General features: G+C 41.6%; 1 protein-coding gene across 1 annotated transcript; it reads left to right on the top strand.

The window, feature by feature from the left end:
* Positions 1 to 2,996: 2,996 nt before the first annotated feature.
* ND-PDSW (NADH dehydrogenase (ubiquinone) PDSW subunit) lies at positions 2,997 to 7,439 on the top strand. Its single transcript, XM_080272216.1, has 4 exons — positions 2,997 to 3,132; positions 4,715 to 4,850; positions 6,288 to 6,427; positions 7,173 to 7,439. The coding sequence occupies exons 1-4, from the start codon at positions 3,045 to 3,047 to the stop codon at positions 7,289 to 7,291; spliced, it is 483 nt and encodes a 160-aa protein (XP_080128342.1). The 5' UTR covers positions 2,997 to 3,044; the 3' UTR covers positions 7,292 to 7,439.
* The last annotated feature ends 8,288 nt before the right edge of the window (positions 7,440 to 15,727 follow it).

Genomic DNA, 15,727 nt, shown 5'->3' with positions numbered 1-15,727 from the left:
CCTTGTCTTGTTCATCAGGGAAAAACTATAGGCAACTGACTGTGAGTCTGTGAATACGGGTCCATTGGCAAAACGGATTTCAAAGATTTCAAAGATATATTGAGGGCAATCCCAATCGACCCCTTTCGAGGCATGCGAGATACGATATTATGTATTAAGTACATAAAAGCAGTACAACATAGTACCACATATTATTCTTAACAAATACTTCAGAAAATATTTTGCATTAGACTAGAGAGATAAGCTATACTTTATACAGAAATACTGTCACAAGAAAAAGAGTTATCTTTGGCTATTGACACTGGAAATTAGGGATCACAGTGCAAGGGAGGGAAGTGAGAAATTGAGGCACCTACGATAGGTAATTCCTTTAACCCAATCTATCCATCTATCAGTTGCCTGACGCCGCATCCAGCGAAGTGGCTGACTTCGATCAGAGAACCTCCTGGCGATTGATTCTATTTGCCACTCCGAACCGACCCCTCATCCCATTATGGCCTTGCTTCTCACGACGCATCACCCTCCATTACATGCTCTCGCACCCATCTTCACAACGTTCTCGGTCTCGTCCTTCTCCTCCCAAGCCACCCGCCTCTCACACACCGTTTCTAGTCAGTTCTCTAACTTTCCATTCGCCTCACATGGGCAAACCACCATACAGTGTTTTTTTACTGCCCCCACATCTCCCTATGAAAATTAAGGAACATGGTTATAACATAGAAAGTGACTACACATTAAGACAACCAAACGTATTCCTACAGGGGGAAACATCAAGAAGATCAATTTGGTGACATTTTTTTCTACTCACACACACACACACACACACACACACACACACACACACACACACACACACACACACACACACACACACTTACAAATATACACTCGACAGCACAGTCGCTAAAGAAACCTAACTTTATCTTTCGATAAGATTTGGCTAATTTTCTCTCGCCGATATGGACCCAGCAGCAGTAGCCAAAAACGCAATGGGTCATTGTTTAGTTTTAGGCATATCTAGCACAGTGCCTAAGTCTAAGTTGGATCTGTCGTATGTCTTTAGAACAAGACTCCTAGACCAAATAGTACCAAACCCTGACTGAATGCAAAAAACATGGAGATCAATCATACAGACTGTAGCGCGCTTAATCTAATCTATCAGAAATCCCCAACTTCTTTCAGCTCTGCTGATGGCCGTACGCATTCAGACTGGGGAAAAAAAAAAAAAAAAACTGGCTAAAAAACAAAAATATTCATCCGTACTTCATAACCAAGCTTATCGAATTTCACGCACCCAAGACTTGATATTTAACCTGTACAAGTGGCCCAGTTCCCTGTCTTCTGCTTAGTTTACGAGGCTTTCAATCACCTCTCCTTTAAATATATACTTTGCATGTTATAGCTTATCATTTTCTTGTAAGTTATGTACCTCTTTTTATATAGGTACAGACCGCCCAGCGGTCCAGTGGACAGAAAGCCTCAGTTGGAACGGCTGCCTTACATAAATTCTATCCCTAAGAAGCGACTGGAAGTTTTTATCTCATGTAATCCGACCCAGAGAAGTAGGTTGGTTATTTTGCCCTTATTTTTATGTAAAATAGAATGTACAGAAACAAGTGAATTGGCGGAGGGTTAGTGCCCCTCCCCTTAAAACAACTAACTCAAAGACAAACGGCCACCCCTTACGAGATTGTGGTGTCTGGCTACAGATAGATAGATAGATAGATACATAGAAGGAACCAGAAGGTGGAAGCTCGCAAGATTGTTCTCTCCAGGGAATAGAGAGAGGGAGAGAGAGATCCGTTGCTTTCGAGATGCCTGGGCACATTGCATTTAAAAGACTGGAAGTCATAGGCAGAAGGAACTACAGATAGGCTACAGGAAGACAGTTCCAGAGGTGACCTGTTCCATACATGAAGGACTGAAAGTAACGGTTAACTCTTGCATTAGGGAACTGGATTGAAAAGGGATAAGAGTTTGTTGCCAGACGGGTGCTTCGCGCCCGCCGTACGCAAGCAGACAGTTCAGAAGAGCAGTGGCCACTGAATTAGCAATAGAAAAGAGATAAAGATGCAACAGTGCGACGAAGAGACAGGTTGAATTTTTTGCAAGAAGCAAGTCACGTGGTTGACAAACGACTTACTGGCATCCGTAAATTAACTAATACTCCTAGTGACCCCTAAGTCTACATCATTTACGCATACAGTAAATAAATAATAAACAACAAGGAACAGTGGACTGAGACCTTGTTATGAGCCCTGCATGTTACGAGTCTTCCAGTCTGTCTTAATTAACACCATTTTTATCACCCCTTCGTTTACGCCTCTTTAACTAGGATTCAGTTCATTTTGGTATATCCCCGCTTGCACCGTATGGTTCCACCCGTTTATATAGACGCCATTAATCCCGTAGGAGATGGCCGTTTGACCCATACTAACCCTCTGCCAACCCACATGACACGGAAGGAGCACGTATGGGTTGGTTATATGGACACCACCCAGCGTCGTAAATGATTTCCTGGCTTACAGGAAACCATTAGGCTTGTCACTGAGTGTAAAGCATCCTGAAAAGGAAAGAATAATGAAAAATTACAGAGAAGATGGAAGATATAGGAGGAGAGGAGCACAGACAGACAACGAATGATAAAGATAAAGGAAGTAGGCATCAAGTGAGTGGACGATGGATCGCCACAACCAACCACCAAATATACTTACGGTCCTACGGACGTTATACCTCTCATAAAATTAGTAAGTTACTGGAAGTTCCCTACATTCATTGGTATAGACTTCGGCTGGCAGATATATATTTGCTAAAATTTAGCAGCATTTAGGTGCGCAACTGCACAAAATATTTTTTGCCGGACACGGTTCTGCAATTACACTGGGACATTTATAGAGGCATATACTACATACATTCCGTTAGGATGTTTTAGCTGTGATACATTAGATACTAGCAACCACTGCTACAAAATAGCACTACGAAGGTAGCAGCTGCAATCCAGCTGGGCTGAACTTCTGTGTGTTTGTGTTTACAACTGCGGGAGAATGACTACTGATCGCTCTTCCAATCTTTTCCTGTCGTTTGCAGATGCTGTTGGAAGACTTCTTGATGGACCTGCTACGTGGTTCAGAGGTGAATACAGAAACAGGCTTTTAAAAAGTTGTGAAGTATGCCATGAGTAGAGTAACCGGCAAGGCAGTTGCTCTCCAGTGTTATATGACAGAGGTTTGTAGCAATGTACTATAGATATAGCTATAGACACACGTTTTATCAGTGGATCGATTTTCAGTGGCAATTATCTCAGAATAACATGTTCAGACGGTTATTTTAACATTTTACCCTACACAGCGGTAAATTAAGATTTTTCTCTTGTATTCGTTTTTTGTACATTCATTTCCGCCACAAATTGCCAGTTTATGAGATATCCTCCTTGCCTTCACCGTAAGTTAAGTACAAGTCATGTTAGGCATTTACCTACTGAGACTCCACTTATCCAGACCTAGACTTTGAGGAATCCTTGACTTAATTATCGACCTCGCATTCCTTAAAATATATATATACAGTATATGCTTTTTACCTTCACAGTCAGGACAAAATGAGTTGCCAGGCACTAACTTGGCTGGTGATTGAATAAATGACATGACTTGTTCTGAACACACTGAGGTGGTTTGGCCATGTGGAGAGGATGGAGGGTGAAAGACTGACGAAGAGAGTGTATGTGAGTGAGGTGGAGGGGGGAAGAGGGAGGGGGAGGCCGAGGATGAGATGGAGGGATGGGGTGGAGAGGTATATGAGAGAGGGGGGTGTGAGTTGGGAGCAGGGCAGTGAAATGGCGGGGGACAGGGGGACTTGGAGGCAATTTGTTTGTGGCCACCCCAAACGGGATCGAGGTGTCTGGCAATAGATAGATAGATAGATAGACTTGTTCTGACTGCCACTGTCTGCATGTAATAATGTTACGTCTCTTTTAGTTTTGATAAGTGTCATGGAAGAAAAGGTAGATTGTTAGGTTAACCATGGAAAGATCATGAAATATGGTAATGAGATGGAGAAGGCTATGGGCTGAAAGAAGATTAATACTAGCAAATCTATCTGCTTAGCCTATCTGTTTTTTGTTCAGATAGTAAATTATGATTTCAGTTAATCGCAAAGCAAGCTATAATGTGAAGAAAAAAAAATCCTGTTTTACACATTTTTTTTTAATATGTATTTTTGTTTAAAAACACTATTTTCACTTTACTCAGGAGGCTTTACTAGAACCTAACCTCCACAGATTATAACCCATGACTACATTGACATAAGCCTATTCAAGAACAGTAAAACGTGCAGTGATATTTGGTATAGAAAAACTGGAGATATTTTGGAAGGATCTTGGTTGATTACTTGCTTGTAGAGATAAAGATGCTTCAAATTGTTGTTGGTACAAGAGTATTGAGAGAGTGATATGGAGGTTTGTGTGATCACTTGATTGTTGAATGTAAAGTAAAACTGAAAAGTGTGTGGTGCATAAAGGGAAAGAGGGGTACTAAGAGTGAAATAGATAATTTTAGTTACATATTGTTTTGGAAAGTATTCTTGGTTATTTTTGCTCGACCTCAGTTCATCTGATCGAGCAGACCCATATCAGACACAGATGTTTCAGTTAAGAGATCATATTAAGTGCAAATCTTTTTTCTGGTTTGAGATGTTGCTGATAAATATTTTTACATTGCAGAGTCGGTTGTTGAGAAGAATCGGCCTGAGTATTACTGGTATCACAGGCAGTTCCGCCGGGTACCGACCATAGATGAGTGCTACACTGATGATATTGTGTGCTTTATTGAAGCCAATGAGCAGTTCAAAAGAGACAGGTGAAAGCTCCATTAACATGAAACTTGTTGTACTATTCATTCTTCATCCCAGAGATGAACAGCTCCATCTTGCATGTCACATCACATAAACTCAGAATCTTTGCAGTATGCTTTTGCTCCCACAGGCTACTGGTACCTTTAATTATGTGAAAAAGGCCCATCTTTAGTGTTAAGCTATTTCAGCAATTCAAATCAAAAGCCTTAATCATCAGTATCATTCATAACCTTCCCATATATCCAATTTTTGAAAGCTTCCCTCCTCAAGAAGTACAGTAAAAGAACCCAGCTAGTCTAGAATGTAACCGACATCCTTCTGATAACTGTGGGGATAGGTTTCAAGATGACCCCTAAAAGTACATACCCGGTAATTTTGTAAAATATCATGTCCATACAATGTACAGCAATCTCATGATTATCTTGATGGCCTTTACCTGGACATGTGATCTGGCTGTTTGAAACCATTATTCATACATTTCTTCATAATAGAGGCATACCCCGAGATCCAACGGTGTTGTGTACCAGTGGGGGTGTTCGGTTAGTGTGGTGTCCCAGATGATTGGCTGATGAGTTTAATTGTAAATGTGTACAAGAGGTAAGATGGGGCTGGAGTGTATTGGTGTTGTGATGAGGAGATGGGATTGAGATGGTTTGGGCATAAGGAGAGGATAGGGGATGATAGGTGGGTGCAGAAAGTGAGAAGTGTTAATGTTGTGGGTAGGGTAGCAAGAGGTAAACCGAAAAAGGCCTGGGACGAGGTAATTGAGTGTGACCTCGGGGTCAAGGGATTAAATAGGGAAGCTGCCAGAGATTGAACAGCATGGAGAGCTGCCATTAGGTGGCCAAGGCCAATGCATGTTGGAGCCTTTAGAACGAAAACGATATTTGGTATGTGTGCATCCTTGGTTGAAAGTCCTTGGGCAGACTGGAGACAAAGTCATGACCAACACAGGCAGAGACTTCAAAGAAGATACACCTTCAGCTTTACTGACCAAGCACTAGAGTCAACCACTGATTCCCAGTGGTTTGCTTTCCTGTTGCACTATCATTTAATGAAAAAGCCTAGTTTTATTTCACCCCTGGTTGTAGGACTTTTCACCATGGGTGTGCACATTTATGTGGTGTTATAACAAGCCATTGGTGAACTACAGGCAGCCAGTGATCCACTTTTCAGTGTGAACTTTAATTATAACATTGTTACATTTTATTCACTGTTTAAACTTACAGTATCTGTTTGTCAGTTACTTTCTGCTTCACATGGGTTACAGTGTATAACTTTGGACAAGCCTGGGCAAAAATATGTACAGTATTGGAGTAGTGATGGTTTCCCTTGTGATACAGGATATACGCAGTATGTATTTTTATGAATTTTTACCTCAGATATTTGACTTGCAGGATGTCCATTATTACATTGTTCTAATTATCATTTGTTATATTCAGGATGGTGGACAGTGAGATACTGAACATTTTACGTCAGCGAAAGGAGGATTGTATACTCTATGAGGGTGAAGATCACCGAGAGAAGTGTGCCAAAATTATAGAAGAGTACCAGAAGGGTGCAGAGAACTGGTTTATTAAGTGTAAGTTGTTCATTTAAAGTTGCTGCAATATAAAAAATTTTCTTGCAGAGGATGAGGTATGACGTTACTGCATGTGGTTTTTCACGTTTTAGGCTGGGTGTTAAATTATGACCTTCAGGAGCAAGAAGTATCGCAAAATTAACTAAGTTTTTCACATATAAGGCTTACATATATTAATTACCTTTTGTGAGGTAGTGCTCCATGTTGGTGTGGATCAGCCTGAAACCTGATCGCAGCCCTCTATATTGTATGATCTGTGCATCCTGTTCAGTATCTCTGATCATGAGGTCGACTCTCAGGAACTCATCCTACATTCTGGTCTGCCTGCAGGGGTTTTGCCCTGTAAGATAATAATGCAGCATCTCAAGTAATTCTCCCTTTCGTGTACCTTTTTATTACTCTTTTTATTCCTTTTCAGGTGGCTTACTTTGAGCAACAAACATAATTCGTTTCCTGTAAGCCAGGAAACCATTTACAGTGCTAGGTGGTAATCATATAAACAGCCCATACATGTTCCCTTTGTGTCAACAAGTGCCCCTCCCTGTAAAACAACTACTGTAACTCGAGGTCAAATGGCCACCCCTATGGGCTTATGATGTCTGGCTAGAGATAGATATCCTTAAATTTCTGGACTATGTAACTTAGCCCCCCCCTAGCCCATGATGGGAAATGAAGGGTTAGATAATAGATGGTAGATTTATTGCTTTTATTTGTTCATAAATATATATATATATATTTTTAACAGATGGTGACCTTGGAGCTTATGGGACAGTAAAGGATGCCTACATGAAACAGAAGCACCGTATGATTTGGGAGCGTCGTCATGGACCTGTTGGTGCTGGCATGAAGAATCCTCTTGCTTAAGCATGCATTAAGTCACCTTGGCTCTGATTTGGTGTGTTATTTTAAGAGCAGTGGACAACAGTTTGAGATTGTACAGTTTGGAGGAAGTCAGTGTAAGAGTGCTGTTTATCAGTTGTAAATAACTGTGTAATTATACAATTTAATTTACTACTGAGGAGTTCACTAATTATCCTTTCTGCAGAGGAGTTCATCAATTGTCCTCTCATTAATGTTTACTTATTATTAGTGCAGTTTGCTGAGAGGGGAATATACAGTATAAATTTTTGTTCCACATCTGTGTTAAGCTTTCCTGTTAATTCCATTTGAGATTTAATGAGTTGTTACTCGCATGTCACCACTTAACCTGTAGCATTCTCCCTGGTGCATGCTTAACTTTTAGTTGGTGTGTAAATGAGTGAGATGACCACAGAGCCCTGAAGTAGAAATATTGCATGCCCAGTGACCTGAGCTACAATCATTCACACATAATTCCTGCCCTGTTGCACGGTTTGGAATTACTGTATTTACAAGGTGTCTTCCAACACCATTCTTAGCCATTGCTTACTTCCAGTTTATTATTTCTTTAGCCAGCTGTTGCTGCCTTGTTTTGCATTAGTTAAATATGTGAAGATGTCTTAAGTAGAATACGTATGTCCTTTTCTTCATATGTTTATGCCATGGGTATACCTGCATTGCTTTACCGATCATTTTCTCTCTCATGTTGCTTAAAATTATCTACTGTACAGTCCATATCTTCAGTAATCATTTATCCCATTCAGTATGATTTTGTACATACAGTACGGTATATATATATATATATATATATATATATATATATATATATATATATATATATATATATATATATATATATATATATGTATACTGTATATATATATATATATATATATATATATATATATATATATATATTTTTTAATGGCTCCAACATGCTTGCATGCATCAACCTTTGTCACTTAATGACAGCTATCCATGCTGTGTGACTTCTGACAGCTTCTCTATTCAGTCCTCCTATCCTTGAGGTCACACTCAGTGACCTCGTCCCAGGTCATTTTCGGTCTACCTCTTGCTGTCCTACCCTGAACATTAACACTTCTCACTTTCTGCATCCAGTTATCATCCCTCATGTTCTCAGCATCCCCAAACCATCTCAATCTATCCCTCCTCATCACAACATCAAAACACTCCAGTCCCATCCTACTTCTCAACTTTTCCATTGTAAACCTAGCCCTACCAGGCCTCACACTTAGGGACGCATTGCACATCCACCTAATCATTGCCATTTCCGTACATTTGAACCTGTGAATATCTTCTTCCTTTACTGCTCAGGTCTCACTACCATACAGCATTACACTCCTGACACATGCCACATACAAAGAACCCTTAGCATGGAGGGAGAGCCCTCTCAGTGTCAGGTGAGGCAACAGCTCCCTGAACTTCTTCCAACTACTCGTCACTGCAGCCACAGAGCTAGATCCAGCCCCACCTCCAGCATATAACATCTCTCCCAAATAACGAAACTCTTCTACACAGTCAAGAAACTCAAGAGCAAGTTCAATCCTTTCACACCTGGGAATCTTCACAAGCTCTCCCCGACACACCACACATACGTAATCAGTGTTACCTCGCAGTCTACCTCTAATACCACTACATCTCTTATGCACCCACTTATCACAGATACTGCACAGGATGGAATTACTTCCCATGCCCTTGTGGCAAATTGTACATGGCCACTCCCCCTCTTCTTTGTCAGTACTGCCCCCAGCCCTAGTTACCATATCTTCTGCTTTATCAGCATTTACTCTTAAGTCCTTGTGCCCCATACCATATCTCCATTTCCTAAATCTTTTCTCTGCCTCCCATTCATTCTCTGCAACCAACACCAAATCATCAGCCTACATCTGCCATGGGAGTCCATTTCTGAAGTCGCTTGAGAAGGCTTCGAGTACCATGATAAACAACAAGGGACTCAATACTGACCCCTGATGCACACCAGCATTCATGGAAAACTCCTTTCTCAAAACTCCATTCACCCTTACCTGGGTGCGAGCACTCACATTCATGGCCATAACCACCCTAACCAGCCACTCCTCAATCCAGAGCATCTTTTACGGCTTGGTTTTTCAGCTTCCATATTTTCCTCCTAGATGCATAGGTCCTCTTTTTCGTCACATGCTCCTTAAGCACCATGTCACATACAAATAACTTGTATTGCTGCACACACTCCTCACTCCCTGTAACTTTAACATCCCTCACTAACTTCCTATCAGCCCTCCTGTCCAGGAAACAGTTTATCTGGCTGCAATATCCCTCAGACTTATACATAATCAGCCTACTTTCTTCCTAAAATGTGTGTTGGACACAGTCATGTTCATTGCCTCCCCAAACTTGAGTATCCTCCCCCATTCCTCATCTCTTGTACCATATGCTCATCCCCCTTGAACTCCTTCATATCCCTGAGCTGTTTCACCTACATGACCATTTAAGTTCCCTCCCAAAACTGCAATCTCATCATTCCCCATACCTCTTACTATATGTATTGGGTCATCCCAGAATCTATCCATCTTTATCTCATCCAAGCCTGCCTGTGGAGCATATTTCAATATAAATGCAAACATAATCCTACCGAACAAAATTTTCACCGTGATTATCCTTTCTCTGACTCTCATTACATTCACGATATATTCCACCCATTTCTCCCTAACCAGCACACCCACACCAACATATCCATCTGCCCTACCATGCCAATACAACTTGTAACGTGCATCCCTCCCAGCAGTCATTCTGGCTGATCCTCCTTTATACCTGACTTCCTGCACGCATCCCACATCCTACTAAATGCCTCAACTGCTTCCCCCTTCTCACAAACTGGACAGCAGAATATAGTCATTCCTTGCCTTACCATATACAACACCCCCCCCCCACCACACACACACACACACACACACACACACACACACACACACACACACACACACACACACACACACACACACACACACACACACACACACACACACACACACACACACACACACACACACACACACACACACACACACACACACACACACACACACACACACACACACACACACACACACACACACACACACACACACACACACACACACACACACACACACACACACACACACACACACACACACACACACACACACACACACACACACACACACACACACACACACACACACACACACACACACACACACACACACACACACACACACACACACACACACACACACACACACACACACACACACACACACACACACACACACACACACACACACACACACACACACACACACACACACACACACACACACACACACACACACACACACACACACACACACACACACACACACACACACACACACACACACACACACACACACACACACACACACACACACACACACACACACACACACACACACACACACACACACACACACACACACACACACACACACACACACACACACACACACACACACACACACACACACACACACACACACACACACACACACACACACACACACACACACACACACACACACACACACAAAATCCTTGGTGTAATATACATCATTGTCATTTAAACAGCACATCACAAACATTAAAAATAAATTAACACCTAGACTCAACAGCCTAAGGTCGCTTGCCTTTACAACATTTGGGCACAACAAAGAAACCACACCATAGTAGACAAACAATAGATATGTTCAGTAAAGAACAGTGCAAGCCCTGCTTGGGCTTGTAACCTCACTGAAACACACTACAACACCTTACAGCCCATGCAGAACAAGGCCCTAATAATAATTGCAGGCTGCATGGCTACTTCACGTACAGACCACCTACACCAAGAAACCAAGTCAAGGATCATCTAGACATGAGAGGCACACAAATTCTTGCTGCAGCCTCCACAAACCCACACCATCCACTATGTTACATGGCAGCACATCCACACACACCAAGGAACATAAAAACAACACCCAGCACATGATATCATGCACAAATACTGTCATCTCTACCCCCTCGCCCGCCTCCATCCAGCTTCCAGAAGCATATCCATGCTTAAATCACTCACCATTCCATTCAGTTACTCAAAGACAACACACAGTTGTGTGCACGGCCTCCTGATATCCACCCTTCTGAATCCGACCTCCCTCATGAGGACAGGGTCCACCTGGCCAAGCTGAGATGTGGGCATCATCCAGACCTCTTCAGTTATCAGAAGAGGCTAGATGACTCTGTTGCTGATGCCTGTCCAGGATGCAACACAGCACCCCATACTATGCACATTATGGAAGACTGCATTGCACACAATCGCCTGCACCAGCAACACGACATGCACTCCTTGAGAGCTGTGTGGGAAAGCCCAGTCTCGGCCACGGCTTTCCTTAGGGTCTTGGGGGCTGTTCGGCAAGGCTGCCTAGGGAACAACAACAACTGTCCTATTACTACTACTACTACTATTACTGGATAGTTCGTAGGAGCAATGACCATTGAAGTACCGATAGAAAAGATAAAGATGGAACAGTGCGGTGAAGAGACAGAGGTTGAAGGGAGCCAGTAAGAGGAGGAGTTCTATCTATCTATTGCTAGATGCCTCAATCCCATTTGGGGTGGCCACAAGCAAATTGCCTCCACGTCACTCTGTCCCCCACCATTTCACTGCGCTGCTCCCAACTCACACACCCCTCTCTCATATACCTCTCCACCCCATCCCTCCATCTCATCCTCGGCCTCCCCCTCCCTCTTCCCCCCTCCACCTTGAGACAAAAAGCCCATGACTCCACCTTGTTAAGAGCTGTATGTGGGGAGCCTTTCCACATGAGAGTTGTACTCAACAAAAGGGTGAATACAACCAGTGTATAAAGGCAATAACTGTGCAGGGGTAAGGAAGGAATGGAGTTGGCTTAGCACACCTAATCTCTTGTAAGCAGATTTTACAAGAGAGGTAATATGCTCTTTCCAAGGTAAATCTTGAGAGAATGAAACCCCAAGTATGTTTAAAGATGATGCAGGATTGAGTTGGATATTATTAAACAGTGTGTACTCCTGTGGAAGATTTTGAGGGGTTGATAGGGGTAAGAACGGAGTTTTTGACATTAAAAACAAGATTACCGTACTTTTACCCCAGTCAGACATATGACCCAAGTCAGACATTAGGTGTGCCATAGCCTCATCCCTTGTTTGTTGAAGTAATTGCTGATATTGGACACTGCAGGAAGCAAATGGAAAGGTGAAAGGTGGAATCATCAACTATGAGCGGATAGGATTAGATGTACGGCTTAGAAAGTCTATCTTTCTATCTATTGCCAGACGCCATAATCCCATAAGGGGTGGCCATTTGACTTTGAATTATTTGTTTTACGGGGAGGGGCACTAACCCTCCACCAACCCACTTGTTGACTAAAGTCATTGATGAATGAAATAAAGAGTTGATGATAGGACAGAGTCCTGATGACCACAGCTATTGACAGATCTAGGAGAAGAACGGTGGTCATCTACAACAGCAGCTATAGAATGATCAGGAAGCCAGAGATGAAGGCACAGATAGGATAAAAATCGTAGGAGGGCAATTTGCAAATTAAAGATTTATGCCATACTTGATCGAAAGCCTTTGCAATGTCAAGTGCAATTGCAAAGCTTTCGCCAACTCCCAAAAGGAGGATGACCAGGAGAGTGAAAGGTAGGTGAGAAGAACGCCTATGGAGTGTCCCTGACGGAACCCACACAGACGATTGGAAAGATGGTTGTGACTCGAAAACTTTTGAGACATAGGATATTAAAGCAATTGGGCGATAGAGGGTGAGGCCAGTGATAGCAGAAAATACATCGGTTGAAGAAATTGTAATGTCAGCAATAAAGTCAGAGGGGGGATAGTGATGGAGGAACAGCGCTAGAATAAAAGTCTGAGCGAAGGGATCTAGTTTATTAGTAGAAGGAATAGCTACCAAGCCATCAGTGTGGAAAACAGGAGGGAAGGATGATAAGGTGAAGTTGTTATTTTTATAATTTTATTTTATTTTATTATTTTGTGAGTGGGTGAGCTCAATCCGAGACGAAATTCAGCTTCGCTCTGGCATCATAATTTTTTTCCAGTTTATGCTCAGCAGCTGATGTATTGGGTGCACCTCTGTCCTTTTTGTATTGGCGATTACTGGGTTCAATATAATTCGTAACACATGGTGCTGTTTGCGCCGCCGCATCACAGGTACTGCCATCGGTGTTTATGATGTTCGTTTCTCGTGTTTGAGTTTGAGATTGTTCCTGAGGTCGAGAGACTATCACAGGCGCCAATCTGCCTCACGTACGATGCCGTAGCAGCCGTACTGTAGGTGTGAAATGTGTGATGGGTCGCGGGTGTGATCATAATAAGGGCGAGGCCCTCGGCGTTTACCGCGACGAATGCGTGTAAACATTTCCACGATCTGGTGATACCTTGGGCATTTCTACACCCAACGGCCGACCGGGCCCGGCTGGCACTGGAAAAATAAAATGTTAATCACCTGTGACATATCTACAACTAAACTTTCCGTAAAAACGTAGATATATATATATATATATATATATATATATATCTATATATATATATATATATATATATATATATATATATATAAAACCCCGGTCACCGGTGGCGAAGATTGTTTAGTTCCGAGTTTGCTATTGTATGTGTTGATATTCGAGGGTGTTTTGAATATTGTGGGCGTCTAGGCGACGGAGGTGAAGATAAAAAATTTTGTGTTCGCTTGTGATGAGGTACTGCTGATTGTTATGTAGTTTTCAATAGTTAATCTATTTAAGAGTACATAAAAGACATGTCTCCAGTAAATGTTGTTTGTCTTAGGTGCAACACAAAATATGTTCGGCATGAAAATGACAAATAGGACTAGATTTGGCGGTATTATTTCTGAATTACACGCAGTCAGCAGAACCTGGAGTTAATATGTTAACAAGATTATGCATTTTTAACCAGCGTCTCGTCCATTCATATTTGTCATTTATTACAGTTGGGGTATTTTAATTTGTTTCTTTCACTAGGTATAGGATTTACCTCTGTTTCGAATGATTTAGAGAGTAATTTCCATTGCAAATGATCTGTTTACCTTATTTGGGGTACCATATTTGGGGTTGAAGTCAAATACGGAATAAAATCCTAGAAATTGACCGACATACCTGTTTTCTTCTTTTAATTTTTTCACTGTGGGAAGAACTTACCCGTATTTCGAATGATTTTGAGACTAATTTCCACCAAAATTTTTTTTTTTTCTTTTTTATTAAATTTACCTGACCTAATGTAATCAAACTTAACCCCTAAACTTAGATACATTTCCAAAGGAAATGTTATAGAGAAGACCCTCCCTAATTTGAGAGTTTATGACAGAAAAGGCTGGAATGCCTGATGGGCTTGATTGTAATAAATGACAAGAATACCTTATCCTTTTTAGTACTTAGTAAGTATGGATTGGAAGGGTTATTGTCCTGCTCCAAGCAGTGCCCATCCTTGCATCTACATGAAATTATTTATGGTTAGATAAGGTCAAGTTAGGCTAGGTCAGTTCATTTGGTAAATGTTTACAAAACCATACCAGCTTCCTAAGAAATAGCTTACGTTAATCTGTTCATTGCAGTTCTGTCAACATTCTTCTGTGATGTGTCTTCGTTTTGTTTACGAAGGCTCTAACATGCTTGCATGCACTAGCCTTGGTCACCTGATGTTTATTGTGTCATATGCAAATTAAAAATAAGCAAGATATTGTGGGGTCTTTAATGTGGTGATAAGGCTTTGTAAAGATTAACCCCAACTTAGCTTCTTTCTCTCTTTTTTTTTTTTTTTTTCTTAATGGTGAAAATAGCCTAAACAAATGAATGGATATCAGTCCATTTTAGTTATCAGCCTACCCAAATGCCACTTAACCTGGATCTGTGTCATTCGAACGAGTGAATCTAATTTTCAATCTTATCCTAATCCATCTTCATAGTCCATCATGACTGATTTTAAATTTGAAAACATGTGACAGACCCACTTCCAGCTCTCTGATTGATTGAATCAAAATGATAATATCCCAACAAAAACAAAACCATACCACCCATGACCATAATACTGTACACGACGTTATTAAGAACAAAAATGCATCACTTATTATGGATGACATGTAAGCATGTTATTTGCAGGGATGTATTTTATGGCATATCAGTGTTCTGGTTTGACAAAATGCAGATGCAGTAATCATACTGTTCCCTACCCTGGCCTGGAATCAATGAGGTAAGGCAGGAGAATACAGTACAGATTAATAGGGAGGATGATGCTGTATGGGATGAAGGGTCATTATTAAGCTGGAAGGAGATGCATTGAGGGTCCGTTGTTGAGGCCTTCCTTCTGAGAGT

This window comes from Coenobita brevimanus, chromosome 50, assembly GCF_032717465.1.
Source record: "Coenobita brevimanus isolate Jiangsu-jjx chromosome 50, ASM3271746v2, whole genome shotgun sequence".
Taxonomy (NCBI): Eukaryota; Metazoa; Arthropoda; class Malacostraca; order Decapoda; family Coenobitidae; genus Coenobita; species Coenobita brevimanus.
This window is presented reverse-complemented; position numbering and strand designations above follow the sequence as displayed.